This window comes from Athene noctua, chromosome 10 (genome assembly GCF_965140245.1).
Source record: "Athene noctua chromosome 10, bAthNoc1.hap1.1, whole genome shotgun sequence".
In the NCBI taxonomy this organism is placed as follows: Eukaryota; Metazoa; Chordata; class Aves; order Strigiformes; family Strigidae; genus Athene; species Athene noctua.
The window spans coordinates 16,334,174-16,358,988 of NC_134046.1; the positions used below are offsets into that span (position 1 = coordinate 16,334,174).

A 24,815-nucleotide genomic window follows, 5' to 3' on the forward strand; every position below is an offset into this window, starting at 1 on the left:
AGGGTACATTTTATTTGCTCATGCCACATTTCTGGCATTACCCTCTGCAGCTAGTTTTCTTATCCCCTTAGGATCTCCACCAGCCACTGTGACAACAAACTTACCATCTGTGCTGAGGCTCCAACTTACATTCGTGAAATAGGACTGAAATTGTGTTTCAACTTCTTTTTCAAACAATACAGCACTGAGATGACTAACATCTGCTGCAATGCTGTACCACTTTCTCAGCTTAGGAGCAGAACCTTGTGAAGCAATATAGTCAGGAATTAAAATAGGCTGATCATAGCTAACATATCCCCATCTGTCCATCAGTCTCTGGATTGCATGTTTACCTGGTGTTGGGAAAAAACAAACAAACAAACAACAAACCAAATCAAACCCCAAAAAACCACACAAAACAATCACACTTTGAATTCTGAATTTCAGTATCAGTTTATGAATAACAAAGCCATTCTTCTCTCATGCACCCAGAAAAATCTCTCTCTGGAAATCACTGAATGAAGAACCTGACGTTTACTCTCTTTAAAGAAATAACACTAATTTGAAGACAGAAATCACACTTTCAGTTTCCTCTAGCTACAGGTATCCCCTTGACCTATTAAAACATACAGGACAAAATAAATTCTCTTTTTGTTTTGCACATATGGTAGAATTTTTGTGTCTAATTAGCTTTATTATCTTCTTATATGGCTGATTTCTTCTTGCAGCAAACAGGTACATACCAACAGAAAAGAAAAACCCATACCGTTTGATGATGTTTGTTTTGTTTTGTTGAGGGGTGTGGTGGTGTTTATAGTGGGATTTTTTGCTGAAGGCACAGTAACTTGGTTTTTTTCTCAGAAAATGACATTAAGTTATTGTTAACTTAATTTCCAGCAAATTCCTGAGCCAGAAGTATACAAGTGTGCTCACAGATAACAAACGAACAAGGGGAGAGCAAAGTAACAAGATCACTACAAATAGTGTGACAAGCCATAGTCACCACTCAGCAGTTACATAGCCTCTGGATAACTTTTTTTAAAAAAAATGGTGCTTAGAGGCTTCAGCACAGAACTTAGAAGAATAAAGATAGCTCTAGCTTCTTATTCAAACCCTTGAGACTGCAAGTAAGGTAGACATCTCAGAAAATAGATGTTTTATTTTATATTTGTGTAGTGCCTATCAAAAAAAATGTCTGGACTGTAAAGACAGATCATAAGGAAGAAAGAATATATCAAAACCTCTAGACATTTTATGTACTAAGGGATATTTTCCTGTAATAGGTAGGATTTACTGCTTCGGCTCTACACTACCATCCTATTTTTCAGAGAAGAGCTGGCACCCTTCCTTTTAAAAGATGGATTATCATGTTTAAAACACTGATTACTATCAACATTTGAGACTTGTTTGTCTTGGGGTCAAACATTAGTGAACTAGAGGCTATCTTGATAATACCAAGTATTGACTTTGAACTTAGCAAGTTTCCTTCTTTAGGACAAATCCTTTAGGATTTATTCCTACTAAGGTGAGTGGCTTCTCCTCACAACAATTTTAAAGGAAAGAAACCTGATTAGTAAAGCTGAGCACAGCAGCTATGGATTCAAGCCATTATTCCATACAGAAATAGAAGTCACACAACTGTAGCCACCATCTGTAGCCACAGTAGCATTCTCCTTCTAGTGCATGAAGAATCAGTTTCACTTGATGTCTTCAAGTCAGTGTAAGAAACTGTTCATTTGCTTTTGATGCAGAATAGACAGGAAAAAGAGGAAGGAGGAATTTCCCCTTCTTATATCTTAATGGTTTAGCTTGTCTCCTGCCACTACAGCTGCTCAGTACCAAATTCAGCAGGACACAAGCCACCAGACTGATCTCCATTGATAAAAATGATACAATCTCTTCTGTCTGGGTAGAAATGCTTTTTTTTCCCAAAAACAACTTCATCCAATCAACTTCAACCAATCATTCATAACCTAAGCTGTGTGCCAAGACCTTTAATTATCCTTTTTTTTCCAAGCAATTTACATCTCAGTGCTTCCCCTGACCCATGTGCCACGCCATCACTCCCATGAGCAAAGTTTCAAAGCACCAAAGAAAAGCCTGATGCATTTAGCCTGAAAGTCAGTGAATACAGAAAAAAATAAACTTACAACATGGAGAAAAACATACAGGTGACAGCACAACACAGCACCAGATGTTCACTCCCTGATATGCTTAACACCATTGTAACTCTCTTCAAACCTTGCTCAACAGGAGATTGGATAGATAAAATGGAAAATTTTAAAACTTTAACCCTTTTGTTGCCTTCTCTGAAAGCTCATATTGCTGATGAAGAAAGCAGTGGACTACAACAGGCAATGACAAGTACCCATTTCTAATCCTGATAGTTGTTTCAACTTTAATCTATCCATGCGTTAGATGAAAATAATGGGTTGATAATCAGCTTTACTTCCCAGAAGGTCTGATTTTTTACATGTATTTCCCTCCTTTCAGAAATACAGGTTTGGGATTTTTTTTCACTTCAATCTTTAAGTTAGAACATTGGGTCTGTGTACCAGGCAGATTGTACAATGTCAAAACTGACAAAATTTAACATCAAGTGGATGAAAGTTGTCTTAGCCTGATTGTTAAAACCTCTGTGTTTCCCACTTTTTTTTTAACAATGACAACAAATTAATGTTTTGGAGTTAATATTGTTACAATTTTAGCTCTCATGAAAAAGATAAGATTTGATATTCCTTACATCTCTTAAAGGAATACAGCTGAAGAATATTCCATCATCAAGAAAACTCATTTTCATGTTAAACTGAAACAGTAAACAAAGTCAAGCTCCTGAGCACCATTTCAGAAATTATTGCAAAAAACCTGTAGGTTTAGATATTTGCATAAGCTGTAAAACTACAGAACTATATTTTAACTTACTGGTTGTTCAAAAAATGCAAAAATACGATTTAATTTTGAGCAAGAAATTTTATTCAATTAGAGATTGATTATTGATTGAATAGTTATTTATATTGGTGAATATTATTATAAGTTACAAAATTGAAAAAACATTTGATAAATGTAAAACAAGAATTTTTCTAATATGTTATATTGCTTACAATTTAGTGAAGCTAACTCTAATTGTTAAATTTCAGAGGTTTGAACTTGCACTTTTCATTGAAAGACAAACAAAAATTACTCAGCTCCATGGACTACAAAGAAATATTATTTGACTTTTGAATAAGTGCATCTTATCCGTACATGAATCTCAGCTCTGCAGCTGCTGGCTGTCTGAACAGAGCTGAAAAACTGCTACATGATTGTAAGACATTGGGACCAAGAACACATACTGACAAGCTACTGGAAAATAAAAAACTTGAAGAAAACTGAAACCTTGTCCAGGTGACAACTGCTACTCTGTGGCTTTTGGGGATTTGAAAAACTAACCTGAGGCTACCTTTGTTAGGTTTTTCAGGTCCTTCCTTGCTGAATTATGCAAACATTAAAAACTTGTGAAACAAGAAACTTGTGAAATACTGGATACCTGCAGGAGTAGCCCTTGCAATGAAGTGTGAGACTCCTCCATTTTTTTCATGTTCAAAACAGTGAACACAGCCAGAATTTTGTGCTACAGGTCTGCCTCTGCTTAACTGCTGAAATTACTCTGTTGCTTCATAAATTTTTTTTTTTTTTTTTAAGCTAACATCTCATCAAAAGAAAAGTCTTTGGGCATCAGGAAGAAGAAACACTGAAGAGCTGGGGTAAATCTCCTAGAGCCAGGGCAGACACTTCTTCCATGAGGGAATGGCTATTTGAGCAGCTGATTCAAATAACTATTTCTAACCACCCCTTACCATAACTGCTGGATACTTTTAATTATATGGTTGGTACACTGTATAGTGAAGCTAAAATAATTAAAACTTTTAAAGTATTTTTAACACTATAACTGATTTTTTAATACTTCTAAATATTAGTGTTACACTACACAGAAGTTCACCTCAAAGGCTTTTTTTTCTTGCTGTTATCAAGGTACTGCAGAAATACTCATAACTATGATAAACATTGTAGTCCACAAACATTTATTGAAAAGACATGAGAAAATGCCACGCATAGAAAGAATGCATTGCACTTCTAGAATACTCCCTGTTTCTCCCCAGTTAGATTTTATAAGCTTGGTACAGGAAACATGGGATTCAAGTGGAAAAATTAAGATGTGGAGTTTAAAAGACTACCATGAACTCTTGAAGTTCACTTCTAAGAGTGAACTGAGGAATTTTCACTATCACTTGAGCAGCCAGACATGAACAGGCACAACTCTGTGTACTAAGTTTGTCTTTCCAACCTGAAGTTTTCCCTTGCATATGATAAGTTTCAATAAAAAGACAGGCTAAAAAAAAGTGACAGAATTTTCAATTATCATTTGCTTAATGTGAGAAGAGAAGAATAAACATTATTATCATGACTTTTAAAAGTGGCTCATGATTTTTTAGTTTTCTTTCCTTAAGGTAAGAGATTCTGAACTAATCTGTAGAAAACACTCTACTCAAATTGACCTTCCACTAGCTAAACTTAGAAACACAGCAACTGAGAAGCATCAGCCTGGATTCTAACACATCAAGGACCTACATCTAACCACTGCTTTGCAGATTTAAAATAGTAACAGGTGCCCATGACCCTTGGTGCTCTGCTAAACAGAACAGTAATATTTAAAATTCAATTCTGTTTTCTTTTATAGTCCTTGCAAGTTATTCATAGCTGAATACACTTTCTCATAGAAAATCAGTACAAATTGTTAGTATTAGCCGCAAAACCAGAATATGTAGCAAACCTGGAGCAGGTTAAATTACAGAAAATCCTGAATAGTTGCTAAACCTAGAGTATCCATATAGATAACACAGCAAACTCACTTTTGTTTCTCGTCTACTTCAGTCAGAGCTTTTGTAGCTTAAAAAAAATAATGTCCTGCTTTTGTTTACACTTCTGACACCAAAGATCATCCTGATTTATGCTAACGTATTTTCAGTAATTAGGTCCACAGAATTTTAGCATGTGGACCCATTCATTACTCTTTAGCAGTTTTGGTTCTTTCCTGGTTTTCTATATTGTTTTATTCTGTAAATTTTGTATCTGTACTGACCAATCCACTTTTTCCTGTTGTGGCTGTATTTACAGTGTCTCTAATTGTTAATTTTTTTCTATGGCAAAACACAAATGACTTATGTCCTTTATGCAAGAATTCATTTTTTCTTTTGTCTTTGAACTATAATCTCAAGCACAGATATTTCTATGCTTTTTTCCTAGTAAAACATTTCAAATTTCACTGTAGAACGTCTTGTCATCAGCCTCTAAAAAACAGCTTAATAGAAATCGTGTACCACCGACTGCTCCAACGAGAAGGTAAGTCTGTAAGGGAGTAGCTATAATAAGACAAAGTAATTTAATACCTCCCCTCCCCTCTTTCACAATTCTTTCAAACTTTGACGAAGATTTTAAAAATTGAGGTGAAAAGACCTTTTAGAAACCTCCTACCCATCACTTAAGTCGGGTCCGGAGCTGATAGTTCAATTCTACGTGAACATAACATGATACAAATCGCCTCCACCTTCGTTGGAAAACGGCTTCGCAGCCGAGGTGCCAACACTGTCGAGTGCTTCTGCTTTAAGGAGAAAAACCGCCTTTTGTCTCCCCCGCAAGGGCTGAGTGAAAAAGTGGCAGTTCTCTCCCGGGGTGGGGCCGTGGCCTCAGCGCCCAGCGGCCTGTCCCGCCCCGCTCCGGCGGCTCCTGGGGCAGCGGGGCGCCCGCCCCGGGGCTCCGGCGGGGCGGGGCGGGCGAGGCGGCGGACTTCGGCCCGCTGCGGCTCCGGCCGGTGTCGAAACAGCAGGGAGCCGCTCTGACACGCGTTTCGCGGAGGCCAGAGGGTGCGTTCCCGTGGGCAGTTCCACCCGCCTCCCGCCCGGCCTCCCCCGCGGACCTCTCCCCCTCACGGGGCCAGTCCCGAGCGCGGGGCCCCGGCGCCGCCCGCCCTCCGCTCCGCGCCGCGCCCTCCCGCCGGCGGCGCCCAGGGGCCAGCCCCGTCCTCCGCGCTGCCGGGCTTCCCGCGCGGGGCGGGCAGGCTGAGGCGGCTCTGAGGGAGCCGTGAGGAGGAAGGGCCGGGGGACGGGCGGGAGCGGGCGGTGGCTGCCGCCGGTGGCAGCGCCCCGCGCACAGGGGGAGGCTCAGGCGTCCCCGGCCGGGGGGGAGAGGCGCGGCCCGTGGGTGCCCCGTCCTGCGGAGGGGACCGGGGCAGGCCCGCGGCCGCCCTCCTTCTCGGGGCGGCTGGGCGGGAGCCGGCCCCGGCCCCCGGCCTTCGTGTGGAGCAAGAGCCGTTGTGGGCGGCCCCGGAGCCGGGTCTGCAGGAACTCGCAGCAGCCGGGCGCCCCGGGCCGGCAGCGACTGCTCCTAAAGGAGGAAACGGGGAGGTAGGTGGGCTTGAACGGTTTCAGCCGTGGAAATGAAACTCACCCCAGGATTTCTGTAAGTGAGTGAACTTTGTTACCAGCAGGACTGAAGGGAAAGTTACCCCCAAACCCTCCCACGGCAGATGAGTCCAGACCCTGTGCCCAGTCTGCAGCGGGCGGGTGGGGGAAGCACGAGTCACCTGAGGAGCGGTGCCCCGGCGCAGGCCGGCCGCGCAGGGCTCAGCGGCAGCGCGGTCAAGGGGAGATGTCAGCGAAGGCCCCGCTGCGCTGCTGCACCGTGCACTGTCCGCGATGCCGGACCTCTCCAGGAGAGGGACGTATTTTACATCTGTTAGAGAGGATATTACTGGTTTGGCCCTGGCAAAACAGGACAGCAACGTTTCAGCCACAGTGACCATTTCTTTCTTCATGATGGGCTTAGAGGAACTGGGGTAGGATAGGGCCATGTGTAGGTGAGGGTGGGTATGGAACAATATGACAAAAAGAATTGTGTGTTGAAACTAGTGTTTTAATCTGTTCAATTCAACTGCATATGTTGGATTTAAATTAAATCAGAATGGCTTGATTTTTGACTTATGCACTTCACAAATTTCTGTGCTTTTAAGTTCTGAATCATCTACACACTGATTCTCAAAGTCACTTGAATATTATGACCAGGATATTGATGAGTGACTTTACTCCCAACTCACTCTTTGCAATATAAAATATCTTTTAAATCTTACTCTGTCAGTCCTGTTCCATTTGATGTAAAACAACCCCACCCAAAAAGCAAATAAAAACATGAAATAACATCTAGCTGTAAAACTGACAAACATACGAAAATACTTCAGCTACTTAAAAGGAACATTGGATTTAGCTTTATTGGCTGATAATTCAGCCTTCTAGCCTAGACAGTGGGTACCCTAACTGCCTCGGTACATTTTTTTGATCCCTCTTATTTCCAGTTTTATCAAAGAGCAGGACAGCTCTGACTGGGTGACAGTAATGATGCCCACTGCCCTGTGACTTTTTTAGATTAGCCACCTCATCCACCTACCGAACCACATCATTATCATCCCTTTTTCAATATATCCCCTCTATGCATGCAGGATACCTACCCTCCTTTGTTGTCAACCGTGAGCCCTTTAAATATAGAAGTCTAGGAGTAAGGTCCCTGGACTGAATCCTAACATTTTTGCTTAGCTTTCTTAGAGGGCAAGCCAACTGAGTCCTTAGATGCCCTGCACAGCCTCTTACATGTCTTTTTGTCTCCCCCTTTATAAAAAAGTGAAGTAACATATTCTTCACCTTTCACAGCTTCACTGTCCCTTAGAAAAGTCTGTTTTCACATGTGACCCCAAATCAACATCTGTGGAGTTGCAATGGTAGGTATCCACAGGTTACATCAGGCTTTATTTCTCATGCAAGCCTGATACTGCATTCAGAAATGTGTTACAATGATGCAGGGAGCCCCAAACACCTAATTTCAGAACTCCACTGCCCACTTCTAGCTACCTGGTGTAGGTCTAGATACTATATTAAATTACAGCAACAGAAAGTCCCTGCTGAGGTGCTCCTGCTCTCACTCTTGTAAGACCACTGTCTATAGGCCCTGCTCAATGGTAATAATGTCTGCAAATACATACTTTTAAAAAATGAGCTCCAGATTTTGAAGCTCTAGTGCAATACAGAGAATATATTTTATGCTGTAGCCAGATTTTGAAGCTGTAGTGCAATACAGAGAACATATTTTATGCTGTAGCCAGATTTTGAAGCTGTAGTGCAATACAGAGAATATATTTTATGCTGTAGCCAGATTTTGAAGCTGTAGTGCAATACAGAGAATATATTTTATGCTGTAGCCATATGTATATCTGCAAGTCCATTCACTGATTCCTGAGGAACATCTTGCCACATATTTATAAAGGGGTCATGATCTGTGAGAATGAAGATAAAGACATGCAGTAATATCCAGTAAGACCCAAAATACAACTTTTGGGGGTAAGTACAGGGCATTCCAGTAGAACCATGTTGTGTAAACCTCCCTATTTCTACATACTTTGTTTTGACATAGCCACTACAATATTTAATAGAGCTGGCCATAAAACTATAGTTCCCTACTGGGTGTGTTGGGTCAGCTTCCCCAGCGTATCTCAGAGCCTCAGATGACTCTACCTATTAGGATAACAACTTGATTTTTTCCAATTACTGGAAAAAACACATTCTCACTGAAATACACTTCTTAAGAACTCTGAACAGGTTGAAAATTCTCCCTGGCAAAAAAGTAAGATAGAAGTAAGGGAAAGTTGAGAGCAAAGATGCATTAGGTTGCTTCTTGACTGATGTCCTCTTGTTCAAAGAGGGGCTCCTGCAAGATTCCCCAAGACTATCTTCTGCAGAGGAACCTGAACTGTGATAAACCCATGTACACCATAGAACTACATAGATTATTTTAGAGAGAAGTATCATCATGTTCTCATTTCAGGACTTCATGATCTCAGTCCTTGATACCAACCCCTTCAATACAGGTCGGGCCTTAAGAGCTCATGTGTGCTCTCGCAAACTACATTGTAGAGTTTCACCCAAGAAAATGAGTACAGTTCTGTTCCAACTTTTAGTAAGAAAAAGCTGATTATTTCATTCATTCATTAACACGTTTTCCTTTAGTGAAAAAAAAAAAACCACATATGCTTTATAAAAATGAAGGGGTTGTATTACAAAATATTGGATAACTATGAAACTCGAATGTATGAAAGTTAACATTAACACCCTAATTCACTTCTGAAAGATTAGATTTCACAAACATAATACAGTATTCAATATGTTTCCAGGAGAAAGCTTCCTTATCTCTTTAAGATAGGCAGTGCATTACAGTGTAACAGTCTCTGGATAAGTTGCTGCCTGTAGAATTTGAGGCAACTGAAGCCATGGGCCAGTGAGAAATACTACATACAGCCAGAAGATATCCATTTTCACTAATTGTTTTTACCAATTTCAAGGGGAGAGAGCAAGAGAAACACACTTCAGACTGGCCAGTAGCATTGGTACCTGTGACATTTATATAGGCTGTGAAAATCTTGCGTTTGGTCCCTGTACCTGAACCTGTGCAACACAGAGCTAAACCTGTGTTGCTTGTGAGGCTCACAGGCTTTTCTGAAAGTAAAAAAATTGCCATTCCTACTCAGCCTAAGAATCTGGTGGTATTGATTGTAAGTGTCCTCAGAGCACTCCTGCAGGATCTGGTTTTAGTAACAAGGTAGAAAGCCACAGATGCGCACTTTTGCCTTTCCTATGTTAGAAGATATACCTCAAAACCCAACAGTTTTTCACCTTAGGGACAGCTGGAAAAGAGTTTTACCATTATAGATGTGTTTTGTAGAGACGTTGCCCTAGATTTGGTCTGGCAGCAGCTACAGTGGCCCTACTTGTAATTTCCATTGTTGTGAACGGGCTCTGCAGTATCACTGGTTGTCACAAACTTACAGTTTATGGAATTCTTGGTTTTCTTAAATTTTTGCCTACTAGAGACAGATGAATAGAGACTACAAGGTAAGCAAAGGTTTCCATCCTTTATGGTTCTGGCAAATACTTGAAAATGTGCTTCATGTGTCTATCTCAGGAACAAGAAGCAAATTAACATCAGGCTGCATATAATACAAGATAGTATGCCACTGGACTGGTGCCACAGGCTGCACTAAAAGAATAATAAGTGTTGCATTTAAGGTAATGAATTAATTTGGTAAGAGATGAATCCCCTTGCATTCTAGCCAGTCCTCAGATTAGAGGGGCTAGGGGTGGTTCAACTTGTCTCTTAATAGGTATGACAGTTATGGTTGTAACTATAGGCCTGACACCAGATGCACGAACAGCCCGCATGCTGTAGGTCCAGCTGCATTCAAGACAATCAGTCAGGGTCATGAATAGTACGGTTTATTCTTATGCAACATCTACAGATTCTTTAAGATTGCCTATGATAATTGCACAAACTGCAGGTTGGCTACATAGCACTACACGAAAAACCCAATTGCAATCACACACACTTAATTCCCAGGTGATCATCCAGCATAGCCAAGGGCCCAAATCTTACCAAAAGGTGTCCCTTCTGGGGGGCGAGAAGCACAAACCTGTTGATCTGTCCCTCTGATTTGGTATTGGATTATTCTCCCTCTGAGTTAGACACAAACTTGGGGTGGTATTTATCTAAGTATGTCTGTGTGACTGGGTGGGACTGCGGTCAAGCCACTGTTTCTTGAGTAGCAACACAGCACCTTCCTTGGTGCAAGGTGTGCACTGGTTTTGTGGGAAAAGAGGAAGAATGAGAGATAAGATCCACAGAGTACTGCAAAACAGTGCTCAAGAGAAGGGGAAGAGCAGGAGATAAATCTGCATAGTCATGTCAAATGTTCCTTGAGAAAAGTGGAAGAACAGGACCGCGCAGCCTCCACCTCGCTTCGCATTCCTCCTTGGTGCCAAGGCAACACAAATCACTGGATCTCCATCCCATCCTGCATTCTGGGCACCATGTGTTAGGGAGATGTGTGTTTTGAAGATTTTTTACTGTTTTGCTTTTCCCACACTTCCAACAGTAAGACAGCAAGCTTCAGAGTAAATGTTCATTGGTTTATGGGCACTGTTGTTAACCTTTTGGATGGTGAGAATGGGTAAAGTATACCACTTTTACCTGAAAATGACTGACATTTTAGAGGTCATGCACTGTATTAACGCTTACATCTTAATGAGGATTTTTGTTTGGTTTTCTAGGGTAAAACACTGGATTTTTGCTAGAAATTCTGCAAGAGTGATACTATCAGTAAAGATGTCATACTTAATGAAAGGAGTTAAATGTTGCAGTCCTGTGAATCGGGTGCACAAAGTAACAGGAACTCTGTTTAAGGCACACGTATTAAAGAACTTTTTGGGCATCAGTGAACAACAATTCAAAATTTCACGTAATTCATCTCAACTTAGTTCTGAAAAGACAAACTCTTATGATTATGTCATCGTTGGAGCTGGATCAGCAGGGTGTGTATTAGCCAACAGGCTGACTGAAGACCCTCTCAGTACTGTACTGCTTTTGGAAGCAGGCCCTAAAGATACCCTTCTAGGTAGTAAAAGACTGATGTGGAAGATTCATATGCCTGCTGCATTAACTTACAACCTCTGTGATGAGAAATTTAACTGGTATTATCACACAACATCACAAAAGCACATGGATAACCGAATTATGTACTGGCCCCGAGGAAGAGTGTGGGGTGGCTCCTCATCTCTCAATGCTATGGTGTACATTCGTGGGCACGCAGAAGATTATAATCGATGGAGCAGAGAAGGGGCTACAGGATGGGACTATGAACATTGCTTGCCCTATTTTAAGAAGGCACAGACACATGAACTGGGGCCAGATCAGTACAGAGGTGGAAATGGACCCCTGCATGTGTCAAGAGGGAAAACGAACCACCCTCTTCATCATGCGTTCCTGGAGGCAACCCAGCAAGCTGGGTATCCCTTCACAGAGGATATGAATGGCTATCAGCAAGAAGGATTTGGCTGGATGGACATGACTGTACACCAAGGTAAATCATTCAGGGGTCCTTAAGTAATCTGTATGTCTGACGCACCAGTGGTACTTCTGAAAGCATTTTGGAATACAGACATAAATCTGCACGGAATGCCATTCGGGTGTTTAGATGACTGAACAGCAATGGCACTCTATATTTACACCCTGTTCATTTCACAGCAGTTTGTTATTAGCCTAGTGTGTATTTCATTGAAAATTGCATTGGCATGCAAGTCTTGATTCACAGTTAAATCTGGCAAGGAGAGTGGGTTTTCAGAATGTCATTGTGACATTTTTTATGTTAAAATAAAATAGGTATTACATCAAATCACCTTTGCTTTGAACTCTATTAACTCTATGAAGGCTTTCCATCTGTAAATATCTAAAATCTTGAAGAATGCTGAGTATGACTGTTTTGACGTTTAATGTAAATATGCATTGTAGGTCAAAGATGGAGCACAGCTAGTGCTTACCTTCGACCAGCCTTATCACGCCCAAATTTGTCAGTTGCAGAGAAAACACTTGTAACAAAAATCTTATTTCAAGGAACAAAATCCATTGGTGTTGAGTATGTGAAAAATGGACAAAGGAAAAAGGTAAGAGATTTTTATCTTCCAGTATGGAATATATGAGTCAAAGCAAAATTAATTTTTTTTTAAAAACAAACTTTTTTAAAAAATGGTACTTTACTATGCAAAATGTCTGCTTTTCAGCTGCTGTGTTTTCTCTTCCAGTGTATGATTCCTTGTCAGTTATTTTACAGTAGGTGAGATCTCAGCTGTATCATTTTAGAGATGAGCATCTCCATTATATTTCTGTCTCGGGACTGAGGGGCCAAGCCATAACTTCATGTTATGCAAGAGTGTTGTGTAAGGTTTCTGCCTGGAACCTATGGTGTCATGCACCATCTTGGCGTATTGACTAGTGTGCTGAACTGCTGATGGTTCTGAAAAACAATTCTGAAAATGCTGTTGTGGCATAGAAAAGCTGTAAAAGCTAGATACTGAAATCTGAATGGCTCAAGAGATACAATAATGAGTCAGTTGCTTCTACTTTGCAACTGTGTATTGAGTTTTGAGATAATAATGATGATACAATGATGAAATGTGCCTTATGGTTGGTTGTGGAATGAGTATTTTTCAGTTTCAGTTCAACTTCCACTGAACACGTGATCATGTGGAAGGAAGCTTGAATTGCCATTACAACTTAACTCTGTGGACAAACAGTTAATTTTATGCAGCTTTCAATCTATTGACTTCTATAAGACCTAAAACATTCTCATTTCCCTTAATTCTTTACTATTACAGTTGATTATGGAGTATGTAACTAGGAGGTTGCCTAAAAGGGATTTGTATGTAAATAACTTCAGATATTTAGTCATAAACAATTATAAAACAATTTAAAAGTGTAATAGTAATATTCTAAAGAGAGGAGAGTACAAATTTTGGTGGTTTGAGTTCCATAAGGCTTACAAGACTCAACAGACAAGTGTTCTGTGACTGAACACCTGCTAACAGTTAAGATGCAGTATAAAGTGTTCTTTCATCTTCTACTGCACAAAACAAATCTGTTGTTTTCTAAGTGGATTGGTAATGATAATAATTTTAACAATGTAAAACAAAAGCTGCAGAAAATTTAATTGATTTCATGAGCTATTAAATGTCTGCAAAAACAGTGTCTATTGGCTGTTCTTGTGCCATTATCAAGATTAATTATGTTCAAGAAGGTCTTGGAAAGCTAATTATATATGATCAAAGACTTTCTGAATACTGAAACACTTCAATTGCAAAAGTCTTTAATTGCTATGAATTTTTGTACATATGTATACATATACATGTATTAATATATGTATACATTATAGTGAATGATATATATCGTATTTATAGCATATATCATAAAAAGTACACCTTCAAAGTATTTCCCTTCTTTTTTTTCCCCCAAAATCAACATTTCAGGACTTGTCTGCTTTTACTTTCTGGAAAATTTTACCTGTCAAGATGGAAGAGCTAATAATTTTATTATGTTATGAACATCAAGATGAAACACTTGATTACATTAAAGTGTTTTTGTTTTCACAGTCTATTTTAGATAGGATCTCTTTTACGTCAGTCATCAGTAAAGTTAAAAGATCATCAGAACTTGATTCAAGCGTGATTTAAAACCTATTCATCAAGCCAGACTTAATAGTTACTTCAGTAGACAGTGAGGTCCTGGAGGGCTCCCAGGACTCCAGTAAGCTCTCTGACAGAAGTAAGGAGGGTAAACTGTACATTCCTGGAGTTTCTGAGTTCAGAATCAAGCAGAAAAGTGTATTTAAAGGGGAAAAATATTTTTAATGTATCATAGACTAAACAATCTATACGAAAATGTTTCAAAGTCAGTTTTTCCTCTTTGCATGTTAGCTTTAAGCTCAATGAAAGACTGTATGTGGGCTAGGAATAACTACAGTGCTGACTGCAGCCAGTGTAGACCGAACAAGCATCATTTGAATGCTACCCAGAACAAACTGGCACCAGGTCTGGGTGTACCATTGAAAATATAAATAAGTTATATTTGTGTAACATGCAAAATAACAAATCTAGGTATTGATTCAGCAGTTCCCAATATGCTGTGTATTAGTCTTAACATACTAATGATTGCCTGGAGCAGAACAATAATGAACAAAAAATATCAGCACCAGCTATCTGTCAGCAATATCACATAAATAGTGTAGAGACAATTTATCAAAATTTTCTTCTTTCTATGTTTTGATCTTATTACTAGCAAGTCTTACCATCATTCTGTATAGGTGAGGTGTCATTCAAAAAGGACAGGATTACTACAAATTAATATACACCCCATGCTAATCTGTTAACACTTCATTGTACTACAGGGAAAAGTAGCACTTTAAGATGTTGCTTTAGAAGCTAAATGTCTCATCTAAAATAAAAACAAGCAGCTACTCATGATAGCAGCTTACACTCTACAAAAGTGGAGAGTGCAGATGAGCAATACTAGATATGCTTCCTCTACCCCTTGTGGGTTTTGCTTGCTAATGAGAGGAAGTTCAGGGTCATAATTGTGTGCCTCATCTATTTTTTGCTCACTGTGGCCACACTGATATATTAGAATTCACAGATAAATGTTATGGTATCAGTTTTGCAAATGTGTATTGCTTCAAAACATTGGACTAGCTTAGGCAACATTACAATTGACGTTAAATATAAATTGTTGCTTACTTTCTGTTTCTTCTGTGGTGCACTTGTTCTTTCTTAAGGACAGGTGAGTCTTGAATCTTTTTTTTCTAATGTGCAAGAGTTATTAATCAGTTTGTAATCAACTACATAACTCAGTGTGTATACAAATGATATCTTACATTTCAACAGGGAACAGAAGTGCAACTAGGGGGGACAGAGTGCATCCAGTGTGTGGGTGTTCATGAGTCATCTCACTGGAATAGAAAGGGATAGTTTGAACAAGGTTGGGTTTACCCACATCAATCTCATTCAAAGAGTAAAGGGAAAAGGAGGAGGGTATCATTATTTTCTTACTCCACACAGTTTTCCCTTTTAATGAAAAGCACTAGAAGGTGTAGTTCTGATCCTAAATTTAAGAGATGTGGCAACAGAGAAGACATAGCCCCCAGATACAGATGACACAGAGCAGGATTTTGGTATTGCTAAACTAAAATATTTTGGGGCAGAAATCCTTGGAAAGATGTGCCAAAAATACTTGCAGAGAAGGTTCTAGAAAAAGAACTATGTAACACAGAAAACCGAGTCAAATAGTTTAGCAGCCTATATCATGACCAGCTCAAGGTTCAGACTCAAACTATTTGGTGAAAAGTCTGTCAGCAAAACAGAATTTTATATATATATATATTTTTATATATATATATATATATATATATATATATATATATATATATATCTCCACAGTCAGAGCTTTCTCAGAAGTGCTTTAGTGGTTGAGGGGCTTTCTGAGGACTACAGTGAGCTAAGAAACCAAACATTAGTCTTGGTTAAATTAAGAAAATAAGGTCTTGAGTATTTTTGAGTTAGCATGTCTCTGAGTTCAAAATCTTCCTTAGGAGTTTCAGTGTTAATTACAAATGGGTATTGAAAATGGAAGGGACGTTTAGCTGACTGATCCGAGTGCCATAGGTACTTCTTTCCTGGCAAGTAGCAGAGGAGTTTATTGGCAGCCGTGGTACTGGCTGAGCTGAATGTTTGTGTGCCGTACGGTTTGAGCGGATTGTAAACATGCGAATAAATACAGAAATGATCAAAGCAAAAGCTTGATCATTTAACTCTGCAGAAACTTCTGGCAAGATAGGAATACATTTAGAATGAGAAAAATATGAGGGAAGGGTGTCTAATCTGGATCAGAACTGCATATCTGAACAGAAGCTCTTGACATGTTTCTTGCATTCAGATCAGGCTTAATAATGTTAGGACTTTTGTGCTCATTTCCTTTTAGGCTTTTGCCAGTAAAGAAGTTATTTTAAGTGGAGGTGCCATAAATTCCCCACAGCTGCTTATGTTGTCTGGGATTGGCAATGCAGATGATCTAAAAAAACTGGGGATCCCTGTTGTTTGCCATCTTCCTGGTAATTTTATTTTTTCTTTTAACCTTACCTCTTCCTCTGGATGCAATTCAAAAACCATTAAATGAAATGAACCCATGAAATGCAGTTGTCTTTCTGTCAGGTTGCATGGACTGAAACGTAAGTGTTACAAATCAGTGGAAACATGCATTGATTTTAGAACTAAGCAATAAACTCCTACACATTCTTCACTACATTTGATAGTGAAAAATGCCTTTCTGAAAAATGCCGCTGAGTACTCTTAAAGCAGCATATTTAACATTTAGAATTTTGAATGAGTTTTGATCCACAACAGATTGTATGAACTCCTACTGTCATATATATTCAGAGATAGAAGGCATAACATGAACTTTACCTTAAAACTAGAAAAGCTAGTACTGTCTTTAGAAGTCCTATCTGGCAATTTTAGAACAAGTGACGTGTCTGCCATTTAACTGTTTTATTTTCATCCTAGTTATGCTATGTTTATGTAAAACCTTATTTTGACATGAGCAAAAGGTTGTTATGACTCATGGTCTTGCTCCTAGTCATCACTGCCCTTGTAAGAGGTTAGTTTAGTTCCTATTTATGCCAATTTCTGGTTGCAAATGTATATAATTGTTCTGTATGAAGTAACTTTCATTTTCCCTTTCTTCTCCCTCCTCCCCCTTTCTACTCCCCACCAGGAGTAGGCCAGAACCTTCAAGATCATTTAGAAGTGTACGTCCAGCAAAAGTGCACCAAACCTATTACTCTATATAATGCCCAAAAGCCAGTTAACATGGTGAGGATTGGCCTAGAATGGCTTTGGAAGTTTACAGGTATGAAGCAAAGTATGCAATTATTCTACCAGTGATTGATTTAGAACTATTACAGCCTTTTATCCATGAATTTAAAAGTCTGGGAGCCTTCATATGTATTTTTTTCATGTTCTGGGAAATAACTGGAGTTTGTAAATGGACTTGAACTATTTTTTTTTTTCTCAATCAGAATATTTTAATACAGTTACTGCATTTTAGGTAACAAGGAAGGTTTTTATACGTTTGTTTTTTAACATTTTCATATCTCTCTTATTTTAAGAAAAATTCTACATTTAAAAATCTTGGTGCTACTGAGAAAAGCTGTTGTAAAGAAATTAAGAAAAATTCTGTTTGAAATAGATACCATGTCAATAAAAGAATATTGTGGAACTGAATTAAGTGTTCTGTATAATTGCCCCAAAAGAATTAGTTTGTTGCTCTGATCAGAACCCTTCAGGCTTGCACGTAAATCAGAAGGTGCTTTTATTAACCTGACACACTGATTTTACAGTAACCCAGGTATAAGTTGTACCTTAAAAAGAATCTGTAAAAGTAATCCTTGAAATCAATTAAATAGTTTGGCCAAAGTTGAGGTCTTCATCACTTGCTGAATTATTGTTAGTATTTGACAATTTACTTTGGGTACATGTGGCTTTTTACCATGGAAGTAAATATTGAGGGCTAGCTTGTGGTTTTAAAGGGATGTGAAAATACCATGATATGAGGGGCATGGCAGGCTCTTCATCTTTCCCCGGCAGGACAGGTGCTGTGACGCTCTGCCTGTGACACGTGGCTGCTGTGGCAGCACAGTGGTGCTGGGGTGCTGCAGGCAGTCCCCTCCACACGTGTTGGGCTCCTGGGACCCAACTTGCCCCTGGAGTTATAGACCTGAGGCCTGCCAGTTACAGTGAGATAACTGTAACGCCCCACGCTCTGATAAGTGGGGTTTCCAAAGTTATGCCTATTTACATTTATCTAGTGATTAAATAGCAGATGAAAGTGATGCACATTGCTTAAATTGCAAGCTGTTCTTAATGGATTTGTGTTCCTTACAATTGCCAGTGTATATATAAATTATTCATAGTAGTGAAACCAAGGGCTAAGAAGTGGATTTCTTGCTTTTCTGAGGTCTTTTAATGGAATTTTCTCTCTCATTTACACTCTGTAGGTGAGGGAGCCACTGCCCACTTAGAATCTGGTGGTTTTATCCGAAGTGAACCAGGGGTTCCTCACCCTGACATTCAGTTCCACTTTCTCCCTTCTCAGGTGATTGACCATGGTCGTGTTGCTTCCACAATGGAAGCTTACCAGGTGAGTTGCTGAAGAACATAATCCGGTAATGTTCTGCAGTGATTAGTAAGGAGGCTTACATTCTGCTATAATTATTGATAATTTGGCCATATACTGAAAAACACCTCGTTCAGTGTAATACAAAAGAGCTGGCTTAACCTCCTGCATTGTGGAAAAACCATGAGTTTGTTATTTGATATTGCTACCAAAATTATATTACTTTTTATCTCTGGGAAAGCAGGCAAGTACTGAACTGCTGCTTAAGTATTTGCACTAGTGAAGTGCCGTAGTGCTATTGTTTAGAATAGCATCATGCTGGACGCTGTACAAAACTAAAACAAGGTCTTCCCTGTTTCACTGCAGTTTAGACAGAAGTTTATGTGTGACTGTATGAGGCCACTCATTTATTCGCTGGCACAAATCCAAGCCCCAGTTTAGACTATGATCTTGATCCTAAAGTCAGTGTTAATTCTGGGAAACTGTCACTGAATATTTGTGTTCCTTCTTGTTAATGTCTTCAGTGACGATAGTAATTTGGTCTGATTGCATTAGAAAGCTATGCTACTGTCAAACTGGAATGACTGTATTTTAAATTAAAAGAACAGCTGTGAGTGCTAAGACAGTTATATTCCCTTCCCCGTATGGAATGTCATATTTACAACAAATTTATATAAAATGGAAAAATTTTCAACGCATTTTCCATTATCTCCCTTTAACGTTTCCATTCACTTGATTTGTAAAAACTGTCCAAATTGGAAAAAAAAAAATCATGCTGAATTTGGAAATATATCTGGTGGGATTGTGTCATGAGTATAGTGTGGGTGTTGCAGGTCCACGTGGGACCCATGAGGAGCATGAGTGTGGGCTGGCTAAAGCTGAAGAGTACAGACCCGAATGACCATCCTATCATTGAGCCTAACTACATGTCAACAGGTAAATGCAGCCCCTCCTTCTCTGATGGCAACTCATTTCCTGCCTGTTTCGGTAGCAGATTTTCATATCTGCTCAACACCAGTTCAGAAGTGCTGGTTGGTGCATTATTTTTTTCTCATTTATGAAAGCCAGTTAGTATCAAAAGAGGCCATTGTACAAAGTACAGTATAAGCCAAAAAGAATTCTCTGTTGGGGATGCAGTCCAGGGTTCTTAACGTGTTTGCTGCATCACGCTGTTCATTTCATCCCCTCTTCTGCTGGTGAAGAAATGAATCTTGTTTGCTTCTTTGTGCTGAGACTAGTGTCCTTGGTTAGACAGTGAGTATAGTGAAATAAAGAGCAATTCTTCATAGCTCACCTATTCCCTTTTAGGATTGTGCAATATAAATTACAGTTTTGTTCACAGTGAGTGTAAATATCTGTGACTCTGAAAAATATCCTACTTTATTATGGCTTTCAGCAACAAGTGAGAGACTTTCCCTCCAGCCTTTTCTCTTTGATGCTATTTTTTCTGTTATGCATTTGGTCTGTATTACTAAATTTAAGGGTGTACTTACAGTTTTCTTATTTTCTTCCCATACAGAAAGAGATATTTTGGAATTCCGCCAATGTGTCAAGTTGACCAGAGAGATCTTTGCTCAGAAAGCTTTTGAAAAATTTCGCGGGCCTGAAATTCAACCAGGAAACGACATTCAGTCTGACAAAGAAATAGATGCTTTCATAAGGCAGAAAGCTGACAGTGCTTATCATCCTTCCTGCACCTGTAAAATGGGTCAGCGTTCAGATAGCACTGCTGTAGTTGACCCCCAAACAAAAGTAATTGGCGTTGAAAACTTGAGAGTAGTAGATGCTTCAATAATGCCCAGTGTTGTCAGTGGAAATTTGAATGCCCCAACTATTATGATAGCAGAGAAAGCTGCAGATCTAATTAAGGGCCTCCCATCGCTTCAGGAGAAAAATGTTCCAGTATATAAGCCCAAGACCTTGGAAACACAGAGATAAACAAATGTTCTCATCCTTTCACATCTTTTGCTACTTAGGCTTTCATTAGCATGTTGGTATCTCATACTGAACAATACCATGCAAAACAACATATTCTGTTAAAATAACTATTAATTTGAACCATTCTCTTATATTAGACTACCTATTCTTTTTTCTTTTTAATCAGTTGGCTTAAGCTGCTTATATTAGTTAAACATGACCTTTTATAGTACAATTCAAATTTTTTGTTGACGAGAAGCTTTAAATGACAAGACAGCTGGGTACATAAACTGGAAATGCTGTGCAATTGCACGAAGAATGGAAGAGATTAATGTGTGCTGTTTTGAAAGTCATTATGGTATGCCTTGTTATTTAAAGGAAGGATTTTAACTGCTGTGAGAGTGGTACCCTGGACAACAGCTAGTCAGCAATTCCCATGTCCTGCACAGAATGGTTAAGTAAATGTAAGCATTTCTGCAATTTTATATTCACAGGCCAGAGTAGTTTGTATCAGAATTCATAGGAGAGAGTGGAACCTGCATGTCTGTAATTTGTCAAATCTCTGAGAGGAATGCACAGTTCACATATCCTCACCGACAGTTAGACTTCACCATCCTTAGCACTCTTAACTGCATAGTATTCAGAAGGAAGACACGTATTTATCAGAAACTTATTTTTCTAAAAAATACAGAACAGGAGCTGATAATATACCACAAAACTAGAATTTCTCCTTGTTTTTTTTTCACAAGGACCTTAGTAGAATTCAGTTCACAATTTAAGCTGAGGTAGTTGTACCACTTTATCATTTAGCACAGTAAGAGATCTGCACTTTTGTAACATCCTTAAAGTTACCAGTCTTTGCTCAAAGATCAGTGTTTGCAAAAGATATTTCTCAGCAAATATTCTGAATGGTGCCTTGCTATCACTCAAATTCTATTAAAAAAAAAATTACAGCCAAGCTAGATTTAGAATGAAAGGTTACTCAAAATAACTGCATGAGGTCAGATATTGCTATGTGGGAAGAGATCTTTTTAAATTAGAAGGCAGTAAGTTAATTCAGTGAACCAATGCTATATTTTATTTAGGACTTAAATTTTTGGTTTACTACCTTCAGATGTGTAAAGCAAGATACATGGTCTTTCATGGCTGTTTTCTGTGTCAATCTAACTTTCAGGTACTGTTTTTTAAAAAACCCACAAACCTAAAGAAATTGAACTCACTGAATGAAATTAAATTCCTTGAATTGTTTGGATTTATGAAGCATTCAGAAATAACTTCTGACTAAGCAGCTGCCAAATTATAAAGTGAAAGCTTCTGTAGCTAAGATTGCTCAGGATTTGTGGGAAACAGAATAAACTCTTTTTTTCAGAAAAAATTGAATTTTACACCATTTGAGCAGATCGCAAAAAAAGTGCTGGCTCAGATATTGGCTAGAGGGACAACTGCAGATGTTTAAGGCAGATACTTCTACCTGGTGCTGCTTGCTCTCAGGCAGTGTTGGAAGCCCTGCTGCTAACTGAGGGAAAGGACTTCATTTATTAGAGTATCTGCATAAAGATAAACAAAAATCCTGAAGGTGGAAGATGACAGCAGTGAACTCTGCTCCAAAAGGAGACAGGTAAAACCTTTCTATGCATGTGATGCACTCTTGGAATGAGGGGAAGAGCAAAAACATTTTGTCAGAGGTGATTGATTAGCTGTGTTAGTAAGACAACTCATCTGATGCAACTGTGCATTTGAGGAACGCATGAACTGTGTACGGTGTACCTTTTTGGGGCAAATAATTTTTATTCAGCATTTGTGCTTCTGAGATTTTCATTTAAAGGTGTTCAGTAGGTATCAGTGTCATTTGGAATACAAAATATTAGGATACTCAGAGTAATATATACTGGTGAGACTTACCACAATCCTGTGCTGTTGAGAGGGAAAACAATTTGGGAAGATGGAATACTGAAGTTCCTGCATTTGCAGATTTACAACATGGCTTTCCACACTAGGCATGCAAGTTGGGAATTGTTACTATGCAGCTGCAGACTAGCCACTGTCTTACGTAACTTACTGAACGTGCCCAGAGCTATCCTCTGCCATTATGTCAAGCTCTAAAAAGATGAGGAAATAGCAAGGTTAGATATACATGCCCAGCTGCTTGTGTGTCTTTCTTATTTTCAGGTACACATTGCTGCTTTGTGCAGTCAGGTAATCGGGCATTTCTTCTGAAACATCATCATCTTTTCTTGCCATTCTAAGCATACATAGACACCTTGCAGATCCCTCCCCTTCAAAGCACTTCAGTATTTTCCCCACTGTGAACCACAGCTGCTGTATTTAGGCCTCACTGCTATAGAATGCTGAGGCTCTGATGCAGTGCTAAAGGAACAGTTCAGGTATTTCAAAGTTTTGTTGCTGTGGGGAAATCTTTAAGTAGCATCAAGCTACCATTAGTTTCTTCTGCATTGTGTCTGGTTGCTGATACTGAATTCCTGCTGAAACTGTTCTTCTGGCAGAGTCAAGTCTGCTAAGGGATACTTAGAACAGGTACAAGATATTCTAATATGCTCTGCAGAGCACTGGCAGGCTGCCAGCCAAAATTAACTGTCTTATACCTTACTGGATTGCAGAACACAGGCTAATAATTCCAGAATTTTACTTATTTAACAAAATAATACAGTGTATAATTTAAGATTTTTCCCAGATCTACCCAGATATAATTTTTCTATAAATGTGCAGATAATACTACATTATGTATTCAAAACCAGTTAACTGTAAAAGCTGTTTGATGTAAGAATTTGGAAGTTACTAGACCTGCCAGCATGGCTTGAACCAGCAACGGTACTGCGAGTGAGAACCCCAGCACTTCCATGGCAATAGCTTGCTGCAGATGCTTTAGACAGTGTTGAAGGTCTCTGGCTGGGGACAATGAGATTAAGAAAGAAAAGTGACCAAAAATGTTTCTTATGTACACATATTTCAGTTCAAGCTGCTTCAGTATGATTTTAGTGCTTTTAAAAGCAGCAGCAAATTGCAGTATTTGTAACACTGCATTACATTTATGTAAGGCCACTCAAGGTTTCATGTACCAGAACTTTTGATGTTTCTGCAGTTTAAAATCCTTCCCAAGTGTCTGATTTTAATCAGTCTGCCAGCAAGCTATGTTAACACTGGAAAACTGGAAAGTGGCCTTAGAATGTGCATTTTCTATAAAATAAATGTTGAAACCTATTTTGAGGAATAATAAAAGCATTTATGTGTTTTTTAAAAATTACAGTTGTAATGAAGACATACAGAGAACACAAGAATATCTTACTACAGTATTATAGTTTCTAAGTCTCTCTTCTTTTGTCATTGGAGCTCCAAAAAAGGCACTGCTCAAATATTAATATATTTTACATATTAATTTTTTCAGTGAGTTTATTTTACTCTAAAAGACTTAGTGAATGTTTAATTCTTGGATAATGTTTTCTATCATTATATACATATATAAACAAATCTGGAAACTCATGATTCAGTTGTTGAGAACTTCTAGTTTTTCTGTACTAATTACTATGATTGGCAGTATTTGAAGAGTGCCAATCACTATATAATTGTGCATATACTGATTACTTTTTTCCATACACTTCTATAATAAAATTGAACAGTTATTCTATGTATCCATATATATATATGTTGTCCCTTACACCATTAACTATATAGGCATGGTTTGTAACTAGATTTCCTTCAGCATTTATTTTATCATAAAATAGCATATCTGCCCTAAAGAGTCTCTCATCGGACTATTGGAAGCTAAGGACTAACCATACTAGCAAGAAAATACAGTGAAGCCAGCAAATTGTTTTCTGTCTCCTTGGACACGTTCCAACTTCAGTGCCTTAAAGGCATTTTTTCAGAAGTGTGCATACCACAGTAGGTGGAACTTTGAGAACTACTCATTGTTATTTTACAGTGATACCAGATCCAGAAAGGTCCATTTTGGTCTCCTAAAGTTTGTTTCTGTAAGCTGGGAAAGCCTGACAAAGTAGCTACTGGTGGGTAACACACCCAAGTGTTCCCTGGCAGACAGCATGACATGTTTGTTTTGATGTTTCAGGGGATTTTAGTCAGATTTTCCTAATTGCTTCCATAGGCCTGTATCTAGGGGAGTGAAGTACCCTTTTTCATAGGAATACTCTAATCATTCTTTCTGGTTAACAGCAATCATTCATAAAAGACTTGCACACCACAGCATTGTAGCCTGATGACTATATCCCAGACATTCCCTCCCATTCTTCAAACTGTGCAAACAGAAATTAACTTTTGGA

General features: G+C 38.9%; 1 protein-coding gene across 3 annotated transcripts; it reads left to right on the forward strand.

Moving 5' to 3' along the window:
• The first annotated feature begins 5,802 nt into the window (after positions 1–5,802).
• Positions 5,803–24,773, forward strand: CHDH (choline dehydrogenase). Of its 3 annotated transcripts, none has more exons than XM_074914066.1 (8): positions 5,803–5,879; positions 11,160–11,968; positions 12,397–12,548; positions 16,411–16,540; positions 17,203–17,337; positions 18,485–18,627; positions 19,437–19,539; positions 20,123–24,773. In XM_074914066.1, exons 2-8 carry the CDS (start codon positions 11,215–11,217, stop codon positions 20,539–20,541), a joined length of 1,836 nt encoding a protein of 611 aa, XP_074770167.1. In that variant the 5' UTR covers positions 5,803–5,879; positions 11,160–11,214; the 3' UTR covers positions 20,542–24,773. The 3 variants fall into 3 exon arrangements, with proteins under 3 accessions (XP_074770167.1, XP_074770169.1, XP_074770168.1); XM_074914068.1 differs by lacking the exon at positions 5,803–5,879 and adding an exon at positions 6,211–6,419; XM_074914067.1 differs by lacking the exon at positions 5,803–5,879 and adding an exon at positions 7,774–7,783.
• Positions 24,774–24,815: the final 42 nt, after the last annotated feature.

Coding starts and splice junctions, on each gene's coding strand:
- CHDH (XM_074914066.1), top strand. CDS start 11,215: ATGTCATACTTAATGAAAGGAGTTAAATGTTGCAGTCCTGTGAATCGG. Junction 12,549..16,410: donor AAAATGGACAAAGGAAAAAG/GTAAGAGATTTT, acceptor ATTTCCTTTTAG/GCTTTTGCCAGTAAAGAAGT. Junction 17,338..18,484: donor ATGGCTTTGGAAGTTTACAG/GTATGAAGCAAA, acceptor TACACTCTGTAG/GTGAGGGAGCCACTGCCCAC.